Source organism: Eretmochelys imbricata, chromosome 24 (assembly GCF_965152235.1).
Source record: "Eretmochelys imbricata isolate rEreImb1 chromosome 24, rEreImb1.hap1, whole genome shotgun sequence".
Lineage (NCBI taxonomy): Eukaryota > Metazoa > Chordata > Testudines > Cheloniidae > Eretmochelys > Eretmochelys imbricata.
The window spans coordinates 13860022-13879619 of NC_135595.1; the positions used below are offsets into that span (position 1 = coordinate 13860022).

The window sequence follows — 19598 nt, forward strand, 5'->3', positions numbered from 1 at the left end:
TAGTCTTCTGTGGTGCCACCCAGCACCCCTCCAGCATGCCTTGGCACCCCCCACCTCAGGCCCCCCACCTGCCTCAGCACCCCCCTCCCCAGCCTGTCTGGGCACCCCTCTACTTCAGCATCCCCCTTCCCTAGCCTACCTCGCTGCCCCCGAGCATGCCTTGGCACCCACTCATCTCAGCACCCCCCTCCCCAGCCTGTCTCAATGCCCCCAGCACCTGCCTCCCCAGTCTGCCTTGGAAGCCCCCCACTTCAGCAACCTCCCACCCCCACCCCTGCTGGGCTCAGTGTCCCCCCACATCAGGCCCAGTCAATGTCAGCCCCCCCCCAGCAAGTTGTCTCCCCAAGGCGAGCCGCTGGGCGCCGGGCACCATGAATCACCAATGTGGGGCATTGCCAGCTGGGCATTTAATGTTCTCTTGTGCTCAACGGGAGCCAGTTAAACCCAGGACCTGAGCCTCCCTCCCCGGATGGGCAATGCCCCTGTCCTGCCCTGCCCCGCCCAAGCTCTGAGAGCCCACAGGGCCCCATGCAAGGAGAGCTGTACCGCCTTGCTCCTGCCCCGCAATCAGCGACCTGGGCCACTGGAACCCCCTGCCACTGGGCACCTCCCCACCATAGTGTCTGGGATCGATGCTTATCTGGGGATGCAGCTGACTGCACCAGGATTTCAGGGGGTCATGGAGCCACACAGCCCAAGTGGAGGGACACGTGGGCATCAGGGAGGGGGTGGGATGCCAGGGTAGAATGGCCCACGGGCGGCAGGGAGGGGGCAGGATACCGGGGTAGAGGGGCCCGTGTGTGGCAGGGAGGGAGTGGGACACCGGGGTGCATGGGTCCATGAATCTGATCCGGGGCGGGGGTATGACCTCCCCAACCCCTCAGTCCCCCTGCGCCTCCAGGACACCCTCCACTCTATCTTGCTGCGTCTCCGGCTCCCTCTGGGCCTTGCTCAGGGCTTCGGGCAGGGTGAGCAGCCGGCCGGTCTTGGGGGGCCAGGCCAGCTTCCGGGACGCCGGCTGGGGGGCTGGAGAGAGAACAGGGTTAGAGGGTGGCCTGGGGGGCAGCATGCCAGAGCCCAGGGGCACCCCCATGCCCAGAGCAGGGCCCCCTCTCCCTGGGCCTGGGACCCTGACACACAGCAGGGGAGGGGGGGACCAGCCCCCAGGCCAGGGACCAGGAGGTAGCTGCTGAGAACAGACCGGCTTGCTACACAGGGAGCAAAGCATGGGGCGGGGGTCGCGGCACTGGCTGCTTTACTAGCTCCCCGTTCCCCACTGCCTCCAGACTTCTCCCAGTGGCCCATTGCCTCCCACCCCTCCAAACCCCACTGCCCCCAGCCTTTCCCAGTGTGATGAAGTAGGAATGTTCTTAATGTTCTCTCTGAAAACTGTGGTGTGCCTCAGTTTCCCCTGTGTTACTTGAGTATCTCGGTGGTGGGATAAGGGGAGTATCTAGGTGGTGGAATAAGTGATTGTTGCAGAGACCCCTACAGGGCAGGTGTGACTGCTGGTGGGCTGCAGAGAACAACACGGTGTATCCTGGCAACTGATGGCCAGGCCCACTCCTCTGCAAGAACCAGCCGGAGGTGCTGGTGCAGACCAGGGGACCTGCTGGCGCAGGAAAGAGACAAAGGAAGGAGGAGGGGCAGTGGGCAGCTGAAAGGGTCAGTCTCCTGGTTTGGGACTGGGGGCAGGGCAGAGCCCAGAGCTCTGGGCCTCCCCCTCACCCCCCCAGATGGACTCTGTTGAAAGTTCCTGATTTCTGTGCTAACAAGCTCTGTCCTACGCTGTGTTCCCCACGACTAATAACCCTCCTGTGTCACACTCTGGCTGAGTCCCTGTGACTGCAGAGTGGGGGTACAGGGCCCTTTGAAGGGGGTGAGGGTCCCCAGGTGTCCCTTCCAGGTGGACTCACTGCAGGGAACTCAAACCCCACTGCCCCCAAACTACCCCCATCACCCCAAACCCCACTGTCCCCAGCCTCCCCAATGCCCCTCCACCCCCCCCACTGTTGCCAACCTTCCCCAGCTCCCCCTGCCCCTACCTCTCAGAATCCCTCAGGTGTCTCATCCATCCTTTGCTGCCCCCATCCCCCCGAGCCCCTTCCTGTGAGACCTCCAAGGACACAAGACAGCAAGATGGCACGAAGCGCAGAGCAGGGTCTGGGGCAGGGTGAGGCAAGGAGACCACCCCCCAAATTCTGCTGGTGGCCCTCCCCCACCCAGGCATCCCACTCAATGCCACTGGGGGCAGGTCCCCACCCTCAGAGCAGCAGCCCCCACCCAGCCCCACCCCAACCCCGCTGCTGGGGGTCAAGGGACAGGTCCCAGTGGGCGGTGCCCAGCAGTGCAGCATCACAAACAAGGCAGCAAAGATCCCAGCCTCCTCTAGGGCACAGCCTGCCCCCACCCCCCCAGCTCAGCAGCCAGCCAGTCTCTGTATGCCCCCCACTGAGCACCTTGCTACCCCCCGCATGCCCAGAGCCACCCCACGCTGCCCCCCAGCCTGTGCTGTGCTGTCTCCTCCCCCACGCTGCTCCCCCCGGCTGCCCTCTCCACATTGTCCACCCCACACTGTCCCTCCATGCTGCCCCCCTGCACTGCCTCACACGGCCGCCCGTGCCCTCCCCACACCATCCCCCAAGGCCCCCCCACATGCCCCACCTGCGCTGTCCTTGCCGATGGAGGTGAACTTGTCGCTGAACAGCACCTGGACGTGGCTGAGCAGGAACTCGACCACAACGGACTGGACCCGCACCTCGTGGAAGGCCTCCGCCCCACTCAGCCCCACGGCCTCCAGCTCCAGGGACCTGGGAGGCAGAGGGGCGCTCAGCGGAGCAGTCTGGGGGATTGGAGCTGGCGCGTTGGGGGGGGGAGGGGGGCGCTGGTGGGAAGCACTCAGTGGAGCAGGTTGGGGGGATTGTAGGTGGGGTATGGGCAGGGGATCCAGAAGGGAGCTAGAGGGGGGTCAGAGGGGCAATTACCAGAGCAGGTTGGGGGGATGGTAGCTGGTGCAGGAGACTGGCAGGGGGTCCAGAGGGAAGCCAGGGGGCACTTACCGGAGCAGGTTGGGGGCCCACACGATGGCCAGGTTCTTGACGTGCATGCTGGTGTCTGGGCTGTGCGTGGCTACCCGTGCCAGGTGCCGCAGCAGGAACTCCAGGGTCCTGAGGGGGGCGGCAGCTGGTGAGGGGGACCCGGCCCCAGCCTGCCCTCCAATTACCCACAATCCCACAGGGCCCTGACCCCCTCCAACTGTTATCCACACCTCTTGGGGTCCCCCAGCCCTCAACCACCACCCAGCCGGGCACTAAGCCCTGCCCCAGTCGTCACCCACGGCCCCATGGGGCCCCGACCCTACCAGTCATCACCCACCCACCCCCAGATGTCACCCACACTGCTGCGGAGCCCTGACCTCCCCCCCCACAGCCGTCACCCATGGCCCCGAGCCCCCAGCTGTCACCCACGGGTCTGCAGGGCCCCGACATCCCCACCCAGCCATCACGCACTACCCCGACCCCCCAGCTGTCACCCACGGGTCTGCAGGGCCCCGACATCCCCACCCAGCCATCACGCACTACCCCGACCCCCCCAGCTGTCACCCACGGGTCTGCAGGGCACCCGACATCCCCACCCAGCCATCACCCACTACCTCGACTCCCCCAGCTGTCACCCACGGGTCTGCAGGGCCCCGACATCCCCACCCAGCCATCACGCACTACCCCGACCCCCCCAGCTGTCACCCACGGGTCTGCGGGGCACCGACCCCCTCCACGGCCCTGTGGGGCAGGTACCTGTAGTGGGGCGGGGGCAGCTGCTGGATGACGTCATGCACCCGCACCAGGCGCTCCTCCTCGCTGGGCACAGCCATGGCCTCCTGCAGGGCAAATGGGCTGTTATCTGGGGGGGGACCTCAGGTGTTAACATGGGGTTGGGAGGTTGGGGGGCAGGTAATGCAGGGGTAGGGGAACTGGGGGGCAGGTGGGGGGCAGCCCCGGGCTCTCCACAAACTTGTGGTAGAGCTGGTAGGTGAGCAGCGGGTTGGGGGTCAGGCGTTAACGCAGGGGGATGCGGGGGTGGGAGTTTGGAGGGCAGGGAATGCAGGGGTAGGGGAATTGGGGGGCAGGCGGGTGGCATCCCGGGCTCACCGCGAACTTGTGGTAGAGCTGGTATGTGAGCAGCGGGTTGGGCAGCTCGCGGAAGTACAGCTTGCACAGGGAGCTCACGCAGTGGATGTCCTGCAGGTAGGTCGCCCGGCCCAGCTCTGGCACCCGCTCGCTGTCGAACTCGTGCCTGATGGAAGGGGAGAGCAGGTATGGGCGGGCCAGCGTCTGCCCCAACCCCTGCCCCCTAACCCAGCCACCCAACCCTGCTCTCCCGTGCCCTGCCCCCTACACCCTGACCTCAATCCCTCCCCCCAACCCTGCCCTCCTGTGCCCTGCCAGCTACACCCTGTGCCCTACAGTCTGCCCCCAAACCCTGCCGCCCTGCCTCCTAACCCAGCCACGCAATCCTGCTCCTTACACTCTGCCCCCCAACCCTGTCCTCTAACCCTGCTCTCCCATGCCCTGCCCCCTACACCCTGCTCCCATGCCCTACACTCTGCCCCCAAACCCTGCCGCCCTGCCTCCTAACCCAGCCACCCAATCCTGCTCCTTACACTCTGCCCCCCAATGCTGCCCTCTAACCCTGCTCTCCCATGCCCTGCCCCCTACACCCTACACTCTGCCCCCCTGTGCCCTACAGTCTGCCCCCAGACCCTGCCGCCCTGCCTCCTAAGCCAGCTCCCCCTGGGCCCAGCCCCCTAACTCTTCTCCCTGCACCCTTCTTCCCTTGCCCTGCCTCTTCACCTTACCCCCTAACCCTGGGGGCCAGTCTGGTACCACCCCACACAGTGCCCTGAACCCCCCAACCCTTCCCTATCTATCGCTGTGCCCTGCGCCTGTCCTGTGCCCAAATCCCCCCGCTGCCTGCCACTCCCCTGTGCCCCCCATCCTGTGCCCCCCCCCGCTAGGCACCCCCTGCTCCCCGGGCCCCACCGCAGCTTCTGGATGTTGGAGGCGACGCCCGAGAGGCGATAGATCCCGTCCACCAGGCCATGCTTCTCGATGAACTCCGAGCAGCAGCGCAGGACCTGGGGAACTGCAGGAGGCACGAGGTAAGCAGATGTCCTGGGAATGGACGGCGGCACCAAGACCTCCAGCGCCAGGCCGGGAGGGGGCGGCGGGGGGGCAGCATAGCTGGGGGATGGGATGTGGCATCCTGTAGCGCCAGGCCGGGAGATGGGTCGTGGCCAGGGCGCACCCAGCGGGGATGGGAGGCAGTGCCCCGTAGTGCCAGGCTTAGAGACGGGGTGCAGCCAGGATACGGGGTGCAGCCGGGGGGGATGGGAGGCAGCACCCCATAGTGCCATGCCAGGAGATGGGGCATGGACGGAGGATGGGGCGTGGTCAGGGGGAATGGGAGGCAGTGCCCCATAGCGCCAGGCTGTGGGAGGGGTGTGGGCAGGGGGATGGGAGGCAGCACCCCATAGCATCAGGCTGGGAGACGGGGTACAGCCGGGGGATTGGAGGAAGTGCCCCATAACCCCGGGAAGGGAGCCGAGATCCGGCCGGGGGGATGGGAGGCAATCCCTCACAGCACAAGGCCGAGAGAAGCACCGTGGCAGGTGGATGGAGATAACGCCCTGTATGCCAGGGGTCTCACCGTCGTGCCCCGAGTTCAGGAGGTGCTCCCCCAGGTCGCAGCCAAAGACACGCTCACGCAGGATCCCACGCTGCTTCAGTCGCTGCTTGCTGGGCCGCGACTTTATGAAGGTGCGAAGGAAACCGAGGAGCTTCCCGTGCTTCTTACACACTGTGTCACGAACTGGGAACAGCCGCACATAACACTGCATGAGGACAGCTCGCCCGGCACTGGGACACAGCCACCTCTGGGGCAGGGCAGCTGGGAACAGCCGCACATAACACTGCATGAGGACAGCTCGCCCGGCACTGGGACACAGCCACCTCTGGGGCGGGGCAGCCAGGAAGAGCCACACAACACCGAACAGGGATAGTTCACCCCACGCTAGGACGCAGCCACCTCTTGGGCAGGGCAGCCAGAAACAGTGGCACATAACACTGCATGGGGACAGCTTGTCCAGCACTGGGATGCAGCCACCTCTGTGACGGGGCAGCCAGGAACAGCCGCACATAACACCTCATGAGTATGGTTCACCTGGCCCTGGGACGCAGCCACATCTGGGGTAGGGCGGACAGTAACAGCCACACATAACACCACATGGGGATGGCTCGCTCGGTGCTTGGACACAGCCACTTCTGGGGTGGGGCAGCTGGGAACAGTGGCACATAGCCCTACACAGGAACAGATCTCCTGGTCCTGGGACGCAGCCACTAGACTGCTGCCTAGCCATTCGGTCCCTAGTCTGTAGCTGTGCATTGGGTTCTTCCGTCCTAAATGCAGGACCCTGCACTTATCCTTATTGAACCTCATCAGATTTCTTTTGGCCCAATCCTCCAATTTGTCCAGGTCCCTCTGTATCCTATCCCTGCCCTCCGGCGTATCTACCACTCCTCCCAGTTTAATATCATCCGCCTTTACCTCCCCCACCCCCGGGCTCTTCGAGTTCCTAGTCCTGCCTTTTGGCCTCAAGGGGGCACCTGCCACCTTCCAGCGCCTGGTGGATCAGTTACTAAGGGGGATGGAGGACTTTGCTCTAGCCCAGTGCTTCTCAAGCTCTCTGATGTGCGGGACCAGCAATTTTTTCCCCCAACGTGTGCGCAGACCAGCAGCCGATGGCTCGCAGACCGGCACTGGTCCGCGGACCACAACTTTGAGTAGCACTGCTCTACCGTATATTGACGATATCTGTGTCTTTAGCCAGACCTGGGAGGACCACGTGTCCCAAGTGAAGAGGGTGCTGGGTTGCCTCCAGGATGCAGGGCTGACCATAAAAGCTGGAAAGTGCAAGGTAGGGATGGCAGAGGTGACATACCTGGGCCACAAGGTGGGGAGCAGCCACCTGAAGCTGGAGCCGGCCAAAGTGAAGGCAATCAAGGACTGGCCTGCTCCCCAGTCTAAGAAGCAGGTCCAGGCTTTCATTGGGATGGTGGGGTACTACTGGAGGTTTGTGCCCCACTTTAGCTCCCTGGCAGCTCCCCTCACGGAGCTTTGTAGGAAGGGGAAGCTGGATAAGATGGTCTGGACCAAGCAGTGCCAGAGGGCTCTCTGTGTGCTGAAGGGGGCACTTATCCAAAGCCCGGTGCTGGTAAACCCAGATTTTAACAAACCCTTCCTGGTGTTCACCAACGCCTCAGACATGAGGCTGGGTGCGGTGCTGATGCAAACTCATACTAAGGGGGAGAGACACCCCATTGTGTACCTGAGCAAGAAGCTGCTGCCCCGGGAGTAGCACTATGCAGCCATAGAGAAGGAATGCCTGGCCATGGTGTGGGCCCTTAAAAAGCTGAAGCCGTATCTATTTGGGTGGCACTTTACTGTGTACGCTGACCATTCACCCCTGATGTGGCTGCACCTAATGAAAGGGGCTAATGCCAAGCTGCTGACATGGGGCCTTCTCCTCCAGGGTTATGACATGGAGGAAGTCCATGTGTGGGGGAGTTCCAATGTTATAGCCCATGCTTTATCATGGGGCGGGGGGCCCTGAACTTCCCCAGGTCACTGGCTAAGTGACCCCGCTCAGTTCAGACTCGAAGGGGGGAGAGATGTGACTAAGTGGGGGATTTTCGTGGTTTTTTCAATGGTTTGCATGCACAGGGGGTGGGACTCAGTTTCCCTGGGCATTACTGGTTTAACGAGGTGGTGGAAGAGAGAGTTTGTTGTTACAGAGGATCAGCGACAGAACTTGGGACCATGGCCAATGGCCGGGAGAATGGGTACCCCAGATACTGGTGACCTGGCGACCGGGATGCCCAGCTCAGACGCCACAGCCGATGGGCTGTGCAAAGTGGACCCTGGTCAGCTGACCAGCCAGAGGGGTACAAAGCAGGGCTGAGAGGAGAGGAGCCCCAGGCGACCCTATTTACCTGGACAAAAGACAAAGGACAGAGGCGGGGCTTGGGGGCAGGTGATATCGGATGCCCAGCTGGAAGGAGGGGTTCTCTGGGCTGGCAGTGGAGAGCAGGCAGAGCCCCCCTGGATGCAGGGGAGGCTTAGATGTGCTGTGCTGGGGGAGGCCAGGCCTGAGGGCCCTGAGAGTTTCCTCTGCTGGGTTCAGACGCTCAATAAACCCTCCTGTGTTACACTGGCTGAGAGTCGCTCCGGTCTAGAGAACAGGGGGGCATTACTCCCTCTGGGCACGGAGGTCCTGGGGGTCCAGAGCGAATGGACTCCCTGAGGGGGCCCATGGAGAGAGTCAGGCGTGCTAAGGCTCAGAGGTGCGGTTCCCAGGATGTGGAGGGGCTTAACCCCCAAGACAGAGTGGACCCCTGAGAAGGGCTGTCTCACTGAAGGGGGTTCCCCCCAGGGACCGTACAGGGCCAAGAGTGGGTACGACCTGGGAGTCTGTGATAATCACCACATGGGAACATCTCGCCCAACATCGGTACGCAGACACCTCTGGGGCAGGACAGCTAGGAACAGCATCACATGCCACCACTTGGGGACAGCTCGTCTGGCCACCTCTGGGGCAGGGCAGCAAGGACAGCAGCAAATAACACCACGCGGGGACAGCTTGCTTGGCACTGGGACGCAGCCACCTCTGGGTTGGGGCATCTGGGAACAGCCACATGTAACACCTCACAGGGACAGCTTGCCCACCGCTGGGATGCAGCCTCCTCTGGAGCAAGGCAGCCAGGAACAGCCGCACATACCACCACACGGGTACAGCTCGGCTGGTGCTGGGAGGCAGCCAAGCTCCCAGGCACCCAGCCCACCTCACCTCCTCCTCCTCCGTCTCTGCCTCCTCCCCTGAACGCACCGCATCCCTGCTCCTTCACCTATCTCCCAGTGCTTGCCACCACCAAACAGCTATAGCAAGCTCTGGGAGGGAGGGGGAGGAGGGGAACGTGGAACGCTCAGGGGAGGAGGCAGGGAAGAGGCGGAGCCGGGGTGGGGATTTGGGGAAGGGGTTAGAATGGGGGTAGGAGGGGGCAGGGCTGGGGTGGAATTGGGGTGGGACTGGGGGCAGAAGGGGGTCGAGCACCCACCAGCACCAGTAGAAGTCAGCGCCTATGGGGCGGGGCATCCAGAAACAGCTGCACATAACACCACATGGGGACGGCTCGCCCGGTGCTTGGACGCAGCCACCTCTGGAGTGTGGCACCCGGAAACAACTGCACATAACACCTCACAGGGACCGTTCGCCTGGCGCTGGGATACAGCCCCCTCTGGAGTGGGGTAGCCAGCAAAACCCGCACATAACGCTACACGGGGACAGCTTGCCCAGCGTTAGGACACAGCCACCTCTGGGGCGGAGCAGTCGGGAACAGCCGCACAGAAACCCGCACAGGGAGTTTCGCCTAGCACTGGGACACAGCCACCTCTCGGGCACAGCGGACAGGAACAGTTACACATAACACCACACGGGGACAGCTCACCTGGCACTGGGACGCAGCCATTTCTGGGGTAGGGCGGACAGGAACAGCCACACAACACCACATGGGGACGGCTCTTTCTGTGCTGGGACAAAGCCACCTCTGGGGCGGGGCAAGTGGAAACAGCTGTATATAATGCTGCACGGGGACAGCTTGCCCAGCGCTGGGATGCAGAATGTTATTGTAGTGTTTCCCCCGCCTCCCTTGTTTAGGCCCTCTATACCAGCTGTACTTACCCAACGTCGGGGAGAGGGGCCCCTGAGGCGTGAGGACCCCAGGGATGCTGGTGCCCATCCCGTCTGTGTCTGTTGGGGGGAACAGAGGGGAAGAAAAGGGGTTGGGATGGTGGAGACAGAGCCCCCCCCCCCCCCCCCCCGATAAGGGTCACCCTGTTTCGCCCCTCCATGGAGCAGACATGGCCCGGCCCTGCTGAGCACCAGAACCCAAGACGTGTTGCAGAGTGCCGGAAAGACCCTGGAGTCCTTGGGGAGACCCCAGCTAGGGGGAAAAGGATGCCCCCATATACCAACACCCCCTTACCCAATCCCTGAACCCCATCCGCTCTGCACCCTGACACCCCAGTGCCCCCTGCCCCACTGCTATATCCCATCCCCTCCATAACCCACAATCCTGGCTACACCCCTACACCCTGTCCCCTCCATACCCCAACACCCCCTTACCCCGCCCCTGCATCCCATCCCCTCCATACTCTGACACCCCAGTGCCCCCTAACCCCTGTCCTCTCCATACCCCCACATCCTCTGCCACACCCCTACAACCCAAACCCCCGGACACCCTTTCACCCCCTTACCACACCCCACAACCCATCCCCTCTGTACCCTGACACCCCAGCACCCCCTAACACCGTCCCCTCCATACCCCCATAACCCAGCACCCCCTGCTCCACCCCTACACCCCATCCCCTCCATGCACCCACACCCCAGTACCCTCTGCCCAACCTCTACACCCTGTCCCCCCACACTCCTGCCCTACCCCTACACCCCGTCCCCTCCGTGCCCCCAAACCCCAGCACCCCTTACCCGCCTCCTCTGTACCTCACAATCCAGCACCCCTTACCCCACCCCCTCCTTACCCCAACACACCATCTCCTCCCAACTCCCTGCCCCCACCCCAGCTTCCCAATATCCCCCTAAACACCCTGCCCCCCTCACCCTGTCTCCCCCTAAACACCCTGCCCCCTACCCCCCCAAGTCCCCAAGGCCACCTTTTTGTGTATGAGTAGCACCCCAGCTGTGGGACCCAAGCATCACCTGCTTTGAGCCCTAGCGCCAGGCGGTCCGGAAAGAGCTCAACACACTCGCTGGGGAAGAAGCCGACCTGGCGAGACAGACAGATGGAGTCAGGGTCCACTGCCCCACCCCCAATAGCTGAACATGGGGGTGTGATGTATTGACATGAACTGTGACTGTATAGATCATTGTTGCAATCAATGTCCTATAGTGGCACCAAATCTTGTACAAAGGAGGTCAAGCAAGGTGTCTATGAAAAGGTTATGATCCGTTGGTTATGATTATGCTGTCTATATGCCTGTATCATTTTTTAATTTAAAGTTATAAGTATTGGCTCTATACTGTCTGTATTTCAAACTTGTGCTATGCTTCTGGGTGACACCCCAGACAGTGTGGCATCAGCACAGCCTAGCCTGCTTGATGGCCCATTATGGACCATCAACTACACAACTGACCCATTGAGAGAAGGTGGATACACCTTAGGACTCAGCAAGGCAGCAGGGACCTGCCTATGGAGAGAACTCTGAGGCTTTCAAGCCATGTGCTGGCCAGCTTGTGTTTAAAACAAAGGACGCACAGGCTGCATGGTAAGGGACTAGAAAAGGCAGCTGCATCTTCTCCATCTTGTCTTCAATCCTGCTTCTTATCTCTGGAGGAACTGTGCTACAAACTGAAGCTCTGAACGAAGGACTGAATGACCCATCCCAGCTGTGGATGTTCTCCAGAGACTTGATTTGAACCTGCAGCTTATTCCATCGCTGCTACAAGCCTGAACCAAGAACTTTGCCATTACTTTGTGTAATTGATTTCTTTAACGAATTTTAACTCTCATCTATATTTCTTTCTTTTTATGAATAAACCTTTAGATTCTAAAGGATTGGCAACAGCGTGATTTGTGGGTAAGATCTGACTTGTATATTGACCTGGGTCTGGGGCTTGGTCCTTTGGGATCGAGAGAACCTTTTTTTGGTTACTGGGGTATTGGTTTTCATAACCATTTGTCCCCACAATGAGGGGCACTGGTGGTGATACTGAGAAACTGGAGTGCCTGAGGGAATTGCTTGTGTGACTTCTGGTTAGCCAGTGCGGTGAAACCAAAGTCCTCTCTGTTTGGCTGGTTTGGTGTGCCTTAGTAGTGAAGGAACCTCCAGCCTCGGGCTGTGACTGCCCTGCTCTAAGCAATTTGTCCTGAACTGATACTCTCAGTGTGTCCTGCCAAAGGCTGCTTTGTTACAGGAGGATCCCCACACGCTACTCCAAGACGGACACCCACTCGTCCTGTGTGGTAAATTCCTGCCCCACCCCCCGGATGGCATGGGGATCTGTCCATGTGACATGATGGAGGCCACTGGACACGATGAACCCCAGGGCTGAATCTGGAGCAGCCAAAGGTGTGAACTCAATGTGCATTCCTTAAACTGAATTAAGCCCCTGAGTGGGTGCTTAGCCTCCCAATGGCAGCAGTTCTTCCTAATCCACTTCCAAAGGGAGTGACGCTCACCCAGCTGCTGCCCATTCCCATTCGGAAGGAAAACATTGTGATGAAGTGGGGTTTTCCTCCTTGTTACAATGTACATGAGCCTATGTGAGTCTTACTGTTTTGCATGAATATTTTGTGTGCCTCAGTTTCCCTGTGTACTGCACCAATGCCTTGGTAGTGGGAATAAGGGTGTGTGACTTTTGCTGAGACCCTTGGAGCAGTTGAGGCAGCTCCAGCTGCCTGCACATACGTTATGGCTTCATAACTTGAGACCCGGTAGAGGGGTGTGACCAGGGGACACATTGCCCGGGAAGCGAGACAAAGACCAGGAGGGAGGGCTACAGGTATGTTGGAGGTCAGGTCTCTGGTAGCTGGGCAGTCAGCTTTGGGGGACTTGGAGACAGGGGAGTCCAGGGCATCCTGCCCGGGGTCCCCCCAAAATAGACTTTGCTGAAAGTCACTGATTTCTGTGCTAACAAACTCTGTTCTTTGCTGTGTTCCTGTTGACTAATAAGCCTTCTGTTTTACTCACTGGTTGAGAGTCACTGCTGGCTGCAGCGTGGGGGTGCAGGGCTCTCTGACTTCCCCAGGGGTCCTGTCCAGCTGGACTTGCCAATGGGAAGTGTATGGTATGAACAGGGATGCTGCATGCTCTGAGGTCAGACCAGGAAGGCCATAGCCAAGGAGGCTCCTTGCTGTGGGCAGTGTGCCCTGAGGGGAGTCACGCCACCCCAGAGTCCTGACTGGCTTCATACAGAGCAGGTCCGGCACATCGGGCCTGTGACTCCGTCACAACTTCCACACCGCCATTTAACTAATCCACTTTAACATCCAATCTGGATTAACCTACCACCAGTGAATCCAGATTAACGCACCAATCGCAAATCTGGATTTCTTTCCTAATCCATTTTCCTGGCAAATCTGGATTAACCCACCAACAGTGAATCTGGATTAACCAACCTAGAGTGAATGTATATTACCCCACCAACAGCAAATCTGGATTTCCTGACCTAATCCACTTTAATAATGAATCTGTATTAAACCATCACCAGTGAATCCAGATTTCCTTTCCTAAACCACTTTAACTGCGAATTCGGATTAACCTAACAGCAGCAAATCCAAATTAACCCACCAACACTAAATCCGAATTAACCCTCCACCCGTGAATCTGGATGCCCGTTCCTGCGTGTCAATGGCTATGACAGACCCTCTGCCCCCAGAGCCCCCTGGTGTAGATGCAGCCTACGCCAACAGAGGCTCTTCTGCAGGCGCATACATACACACCCAGCACGGCACACAGATGGAAGCCCTCCTCTGTCGACACAGCTGGGTCTGTTCTGCTCTGGCCTGGGATGGGAAGGTCTGACACCCCAGACTGAGGGAGCTGTACCAGGATCAATTTTCAGAGTAGACCAAGCCCAAGTTAAATCTCATTCAGTTCCTCCTCCCAAACTGAAGCAGCCTGAATTCCGTTTAGCTTCATTCCCTTGCTAAGTGGGTTCGCCTCCTTGGGGCCAGGCAACTGCAGTGCAGATGGCAAGCGTCCACCTGGGCAGCTAGTGAGCAATGGTTAAGCCCGCGTGACGCCCCGTGCCAGGCCTGCCAGGCATCTGGGCCATGGGGGCTCACTGCCGTAGCCGGGGGGGAAGTCAGCCATGGGGTGCGTGCTGGGGGGACCCAGTGGCAGGACCAGGGACCAGACACTGCCCAGACCCCAGGAGCCAGTGGGGCAGCTCAGCCGGAGCGGCGACTCCCCATGCCCCGAGCTGCCCCCCACCGTGCATTCCCACCCCCCCATGTGCCCCCATGCCCCTGGCTCTCCCATGCAGCCCCCCCCCACGGTGACCCAGGCATGTGGGGGCAATGTCCAGCGGGAAGCCCTCCCCCTCGCAGACCCTCCTCAAGCCCCACACCCACCTGGAAGCCGTGCTTTCCTCGCCACCAGCTGATCTCCTCCTTGGGGGGCATGTCGATTACTGACACAATGTCCCCGACCTGCGCTGAGCAGAGAGACAGTCAGGGGGACCCCGAGCCCCACAGAGCAGTGCCCCAGAGGGGGTTCTGGAGTTGTGAGCTTCCCCAGGGCAGTGCCCTAGCCAGAGCAGGAGGGGGCTCCAGGGCTGTGAGCTTCCCCAGGGCAGTGCCCCAGTCAGAAGGGGAAAGAGCTCTGGTGCTGTGAGATTCCCCAGGCCAGTGCCTCAGTTGGGTTGGAAGGGGGCTCCAGTGCTGTGAGCTTCCCCAGGACAGTGCTCCAGCCAGAGGGGGCTCTGGTGCTGTGAGCTTCCCCAGGACAGTGCCCCAGCCAGAGCAGGAGGGGGGCTCCAGGGCTGCGAGAATCCCCAGGACAGTGCCCCAACCAGAGTGGGAGGGGGCTGTGGGGTTGGTGGTGCCCCTCCACACCTCACCTCGAAGGACAGCTCATCAGGGGCCTGGGCCGTGTAGCGCTTGATGACATGGGCAGCCGCGATGGCTGGGACGTTGATAGAGGCCTCCTCGTTCACCAGCAGCCGGTTGCCATGGTTATCGATCTGCAACAGAGGAGGTGCAAGAATGAGCATGTGGCAAGGGGGAGACTGGATGGGGCGTGGGTCTGATCTGGGGGGGTGGGGTGAGCTTTGGGTCTGATGCGGGGGAGGGCAGGAGGGGGCTGTAGGTGGTCAGGGGTGGGGCCGATACTGGGCTGGAAGGCCTATAGGTCTGATGGGAGGGATACAGGGCTGGGGGACTGTAAGTCTGATTGGCAGGGGGGAGGACAGGAGGGGCTGTGGGTCTGACCAGGGGTAGGGTGGATGCCAGGCTGGATGGGCTCATGGGTCTGATGAGGAGGTGGGGGGATGCTGCGCGGGCTGGGCCGTGTGGGTGTGGGATTACCTGTCTGGACAGGGGCTGGGTCTGGTGCGGGGATGGCGGGTTACTGGCCTCGACAGGGCCGGGGGTTGGTGTGGGGGTGGATGCTGGGCGGGACAGGCCTGTGGTCTGACGGGGGTGTGTGGGGTTACCGGCCTGGACAGGACCGGGGGCCGGTGTGGGGGTGGATGCCAGGCAGAATAGCCCTGTGGGTCTGACGGGGGTGTGTGGGGTTACCAGCCTGGACAGGGCCGGGGGCCGGTGTGGGGGTGGATGGTGGGCTGAACAGGCCCATGGGTCTGACTGGGTGCGGGTCCCGTGCTGAACGGCCCCTACCTTTCCTGCCCCCCCATCTCACCTCCATCCAGGTGAGGACGGGCCCGCAGTTAATGTTGCTGTCCACAATGGCAGAGAGCTTCTCCAGATACTGCCGCAGGACTGGGGCCAGCATCTAGGGGGCAGAAGCAGAGTCAGGGCCTGGCAACCACCCCCCTCATGTCTGCCCCACAGCGAAGGCTCGTCTTGTGCTGAGATTCAGCCATCTCTGGGGTGGGGCAGCTGGGGAACAGCCACACATAATGCCGCCCAGGGAAGGTTTGCCTGGCGCGGAGATGCAGCCACCTCTGGGGTGCGGCAGCCGGGGAACAGCTGCACATAATGCTGAGGGACAGCTCGCCCAGTGCTGAAATACAGCCACCTCAGGTGTTGTGCAGCCGGGGTACCGCCACATGTAATGCTGCCTGGGGACACCTCGCCCAGTGCTGAGATACAGCCACCTCTGGGACAGGGTAGCCGGGGAACAGCCACACATAATGCCACCCGGGGATGGCTCGCCCAGCACTGAGATGCAGCCACCTCTGGGCTGGGGCAGCCTGGGAACAGCCACAGAGCAAGTCCCCAAGCTCTGCCCAGCACCCCCCATGACTCACCTCAGCCTGTTCCCGGGCCTGGCAGGGCGGTGGCAGCTCGGGCAGCTGGGAGAAGCGGCGGTCGAAGATGCAGCAGTGCAGGTGCCCGTCCAGCCTGCAGAACTCCTCATAGCTGCGGTGAACGGGCCACGTCTTCCCCTGCGGGGTGGGAGGCAAAGTGGGATGTCAGCTGGGGGCGAGGGAGGGGGACATTGGTGAGGTGGGGCTGGGAGGTGCTGTGGCTGCTGAGGACGGAGTGGGGGATGGATCTGGGGGTCTAAAGAAGGAAAGTGGGGAGCAGTGGCACTGTGTGGGGTGCCACTGTGGGGCATGACAGGATGGACCAAGGGGGGACTGCAGGGGAAAGGGGAGGGGGTGGGTCCCCTCTCCCCCTCAGCAGTTGGCATGGCAGAGGGGACCCCAGCTGGAGAGGAGGGACCCGGGTTGGGAATGGGAGGGTCAGGAAGGGGGGGCTCTGGGGAAGATTGGGAATGGGGGGGCTGGGAGGGAGGCTCCACTCACCTGGCAGGTGACCTGGACGATGAAGAGCAGCTCCCCGTCCCCCAGGGTACCAGGCAGCCCCTCCCCTTGCTCAGAGGCCAGCAGGAGCTGTGGGCATACAGTGGGTGAGAGGTGCCCTTGAGGGACCCAGGCATCCGGGGCAAGTTGTCTCCCCGGCATCACTTGGAGCACGCTCAGTCCAGATCCCCTGAATGTCCCCCCTTATCCCAGGAGAGAGAACCCAAGTGTCCGGGAGAGAACCCAAGCATCTGGGAGTTCAGTCCCCAACCCAACACCAAACCTGCATCTGATCCCCAGTTGGGACCCAATGTCTAGGTAGCCCTCCACAGTTTCTGCTCCAGCAAGAGACGCTCCCACCTCCCCAAGGACCCAGCTGTCTGGGAGATGACCCCCCACCTGTCCCTGTACATGGGACCTAGGCAACCAGAAAAGCCCCCCAAATTGGACCCAGGCATCCGGGTGACCAACCATCCTCGCCCAGAAAGGACTGGGGCAGCACCTGGGAAGAGGATTGCCTGGATGGGACTTAGGAGTCGGGGAAGAGGCTCTCTGGGGAGGGGACCAGGGGTACAGGCAGAGGGATCCCAGGGGGGACCCAGGCATCAGGGATTGGGGCTCCGCAGGGGGCCACGGTGGTTGCTCACCTGGATGTGTCCAAAGTCCACGGCCTCGTAGTGGAAGTGGGCGCATTCAGCCAGCTTGGGGAAATGGGCTCGGGTGATGGACAGCCTGGGGGGAGAGGACACCCCACTGTACCCCATTGTGCCCCCACAGCATCCTACTGTACCCCACCCCTGCTGCAACCCACACAGCACCACACTGAACCCCACCCTGCTGTACCCCACAAAGCACCCCACCCCCACTGTCCCTAGTCCCCCTGTGTGTTCCACACAGCACCCCACACCCGCTGTACCCCACACAGCACCCCACCCCATCCCCACTGTACCCCAGTGTGTCCCACACAACACCTCACTGTAACCCACGCCTGCTGTACCCCATACAGCACCCCATCCCCACTGTCCCCACTGTCCCCCAGTGTGCCCCACACAGCACCCCACTGTACCCCACCCCCGCTGCACCCCACAGCACCCCCATTGTACCCCACTGTCCCCACTGTACCCCAGTGTGCCTCATGAAGCACCCCACTGTATACCCCATCCCTGCTGTACCCCACACAGCACTGGGTACCCTGATCCCTTCATGGTACCCCTCAAAGCATAGATTACCCCAACATGCCGTGGTACCCAACGATAAATAATCCCACTATTTAGAAGGAGGGTGGGGTGTGACTGAGCAAGAGTCAGGCATCCATGTGGGCTGCTCTCTGCAACTGCGCAGCACCAGAAACCCTTGGGACGGGGACAGATCATCGGAGAGAAAAATCTCGTAACACCGGCGCCGTGTGAACCCCGGGTGCACACGCCCCAGACACTGCCCGGGGACACCGCTGGGGACACCACCACCAAGTGGGGATTTTCCCTTATTATGTTGTATGTGAGTCTTACTGTTTTGCATGAATACTGTGTGTGCCTCAGTTTCCCTGTGCGCTGCACCAATACCTCAGTGGTGGGAATAGGGGTGTGTGACTTTGGCTGAGACCTCTGGGGCAGGTGAGGCTGCTCCAGCTGCCTGCACGTATGCTATGGCCGGTGCCCTTCCTAACCTGAGACCAGGAGGGGGATACAACCAACTGACTCTTTGGCCGGGAAGCGAGTCAAAGAGAAGGAGGAGGAGCAACAGGGGTATCTGAGTTCGGGTCGCTGGAAGCTGGAACTCTACTTGCGGGGACTGGAAGAGGGGGAGTCCAGGGAGTCTGGCCCAAGACTCCCAAAATGGACTTGCTAACAAGTTCTGTTCTACGCTGTGTTCCTGTCGAATAATAAACCTGTTTTATCAGCTGGCTGCAAGTCACTGCTGTCTGTGGAGTTGGGATGCAGGGCCCTCTGGCTTCCCCGGGAGCCCTGCCCCGGCAGACTCGCTGCAGGAAGTGCATGGTGTGGAAGGGGATGCTGAATGCTCCGAGAAGGTCGAAGCTTCTTGCCCTGGAGACAGCGTAGCTCACAGAGAGGAGGCTCCTTCAGAGTCCCGGCTGGCTTCATACGGAGCAGTTCCAGAGCATTGCCCGGTGACTCCGTGACAGACACTGCCTGGGGACACTATCCCAGGACACCACCCCGGGGACTCTGCCTGCCTGCAGATCCAGGCCCCTGCCTAGCAGAGACCTGGGCAAAGTGCAGGGAAGGGAACAGGGGACGAGGAGAGAGTCAAAGGCCTGGGACTGTTCAGCTTGGAAATGAGCGGATTGAGGGGGTAGGCCAGAGGGCTCTAAAAGCCTGTCTGGGGTGGAGGGAGAGACTGTGGGGTGTTATTTACCCCTTCAGCTAACATGGGCCAAGGGCATCCAGGGAAATTACCAGGCAGCAGGTTTCAGACAAACAGAAGGATGGACTGAGCGCACAGCCAGCTTGGAGAACTCACCGCCAGTTGTGGGGGGGGCCAGAAGTGTAACAGGGTTCAAAGAGCGAGCTAAGTTCCTGGAGGAGGGGCCGGCACGCGCTGTCCCTGAGCCGCTGACTGGCAGCCAGGGGCTGGATGGCTCCTGGCCCTGTTCTGTTTCCCTGGCCCAGGCCCCTGCCAGGCCCCGGACTCTGGGCTGCCCCAGCCGGGCTGTTCTTATGACAACACTAAGACAGCACAGGATACCCCAACACTGCTGTACCCCACACACCACAGGGTACTCACCCCCATGGTACCGGACACAGCACAGGGTACCCCAGCACCACTGTACACCAGACAGCACAACATACCCACCCGCAGGGAACCCCAACACTGCTGTACCCCAGAGAACACATGGGGTACCAACTCCCCATGATATCCTATTCACCATGAGGTACCCAACCCCACGTGGTATGCCAGGTAGCATAGAGTAACCTGACACCCTGACACCCACACAGCACTGGGTACTCCACCCCCCCATGATATCCCAACCCCCTGCTATACACAACCAGGGACTACAACTGTCCACAGAACCCAT

General features: G+C 61.1%; 1 protein-coding gene across 1 annotated transcript in view; it reads right to left on the minus strand.

The window, feature by feature from the left end:
• ARHGAP33 (Rho GTPase activating protein 33) overlaps window positions 1-19598 on the minus strand; it is a 44037-nt gene that overhangs the window by 19002 nt on the left and 5437 nt on the right. The window contains exons 3-16 of the mRNA XM_077841368.1: window positions 17209-17293; window positions 16565-16651; window positions 16064-16201; window positions 15493-15585; window positions 14693-14815; window positions 14205-14282; window positions 10829-10895; window positions 9794-9862; window positions 5707-5868; window positions 5040-5142; window positions 4149-4293; window positions 3795-3877; window positions 3060-3167; window positions 2665-2810 (exon numbers count right to left, since the gene is read on the minus strand). Of these exons, the coding sequence (XP_077697494.1) occupies window positions 2665-2810; window positions 3060-3167; window positions 3795-3877; window positions 4149-4293; window positions 5040-5142; window positions 5707-5868; window positions 9794-9862; window positions 10829-10895; window positions 14205-14282; window positions 14693-14815; window positions 15493-15585 (1177 nt within the window). The 5' untranslated portion in view covers window positions 16064-16201; window positions 16565-16651; window positions 17209-17293. The remainder of the gene's footprint in view (window positions 1-2664; window positions 2811-3059; window positions 3168-3794; window positions 3878-4148; window positions 4294-5039; window positions 5143-5706; window positions 5869-9793; window positions 9863-10828; window positions 10896-14204; window positions 14283-14692; window positions 14816-15492; window positions 15586-16063; window positions 16202-16564; window positions 16652-17208; window positions 17294-19598) is intronic.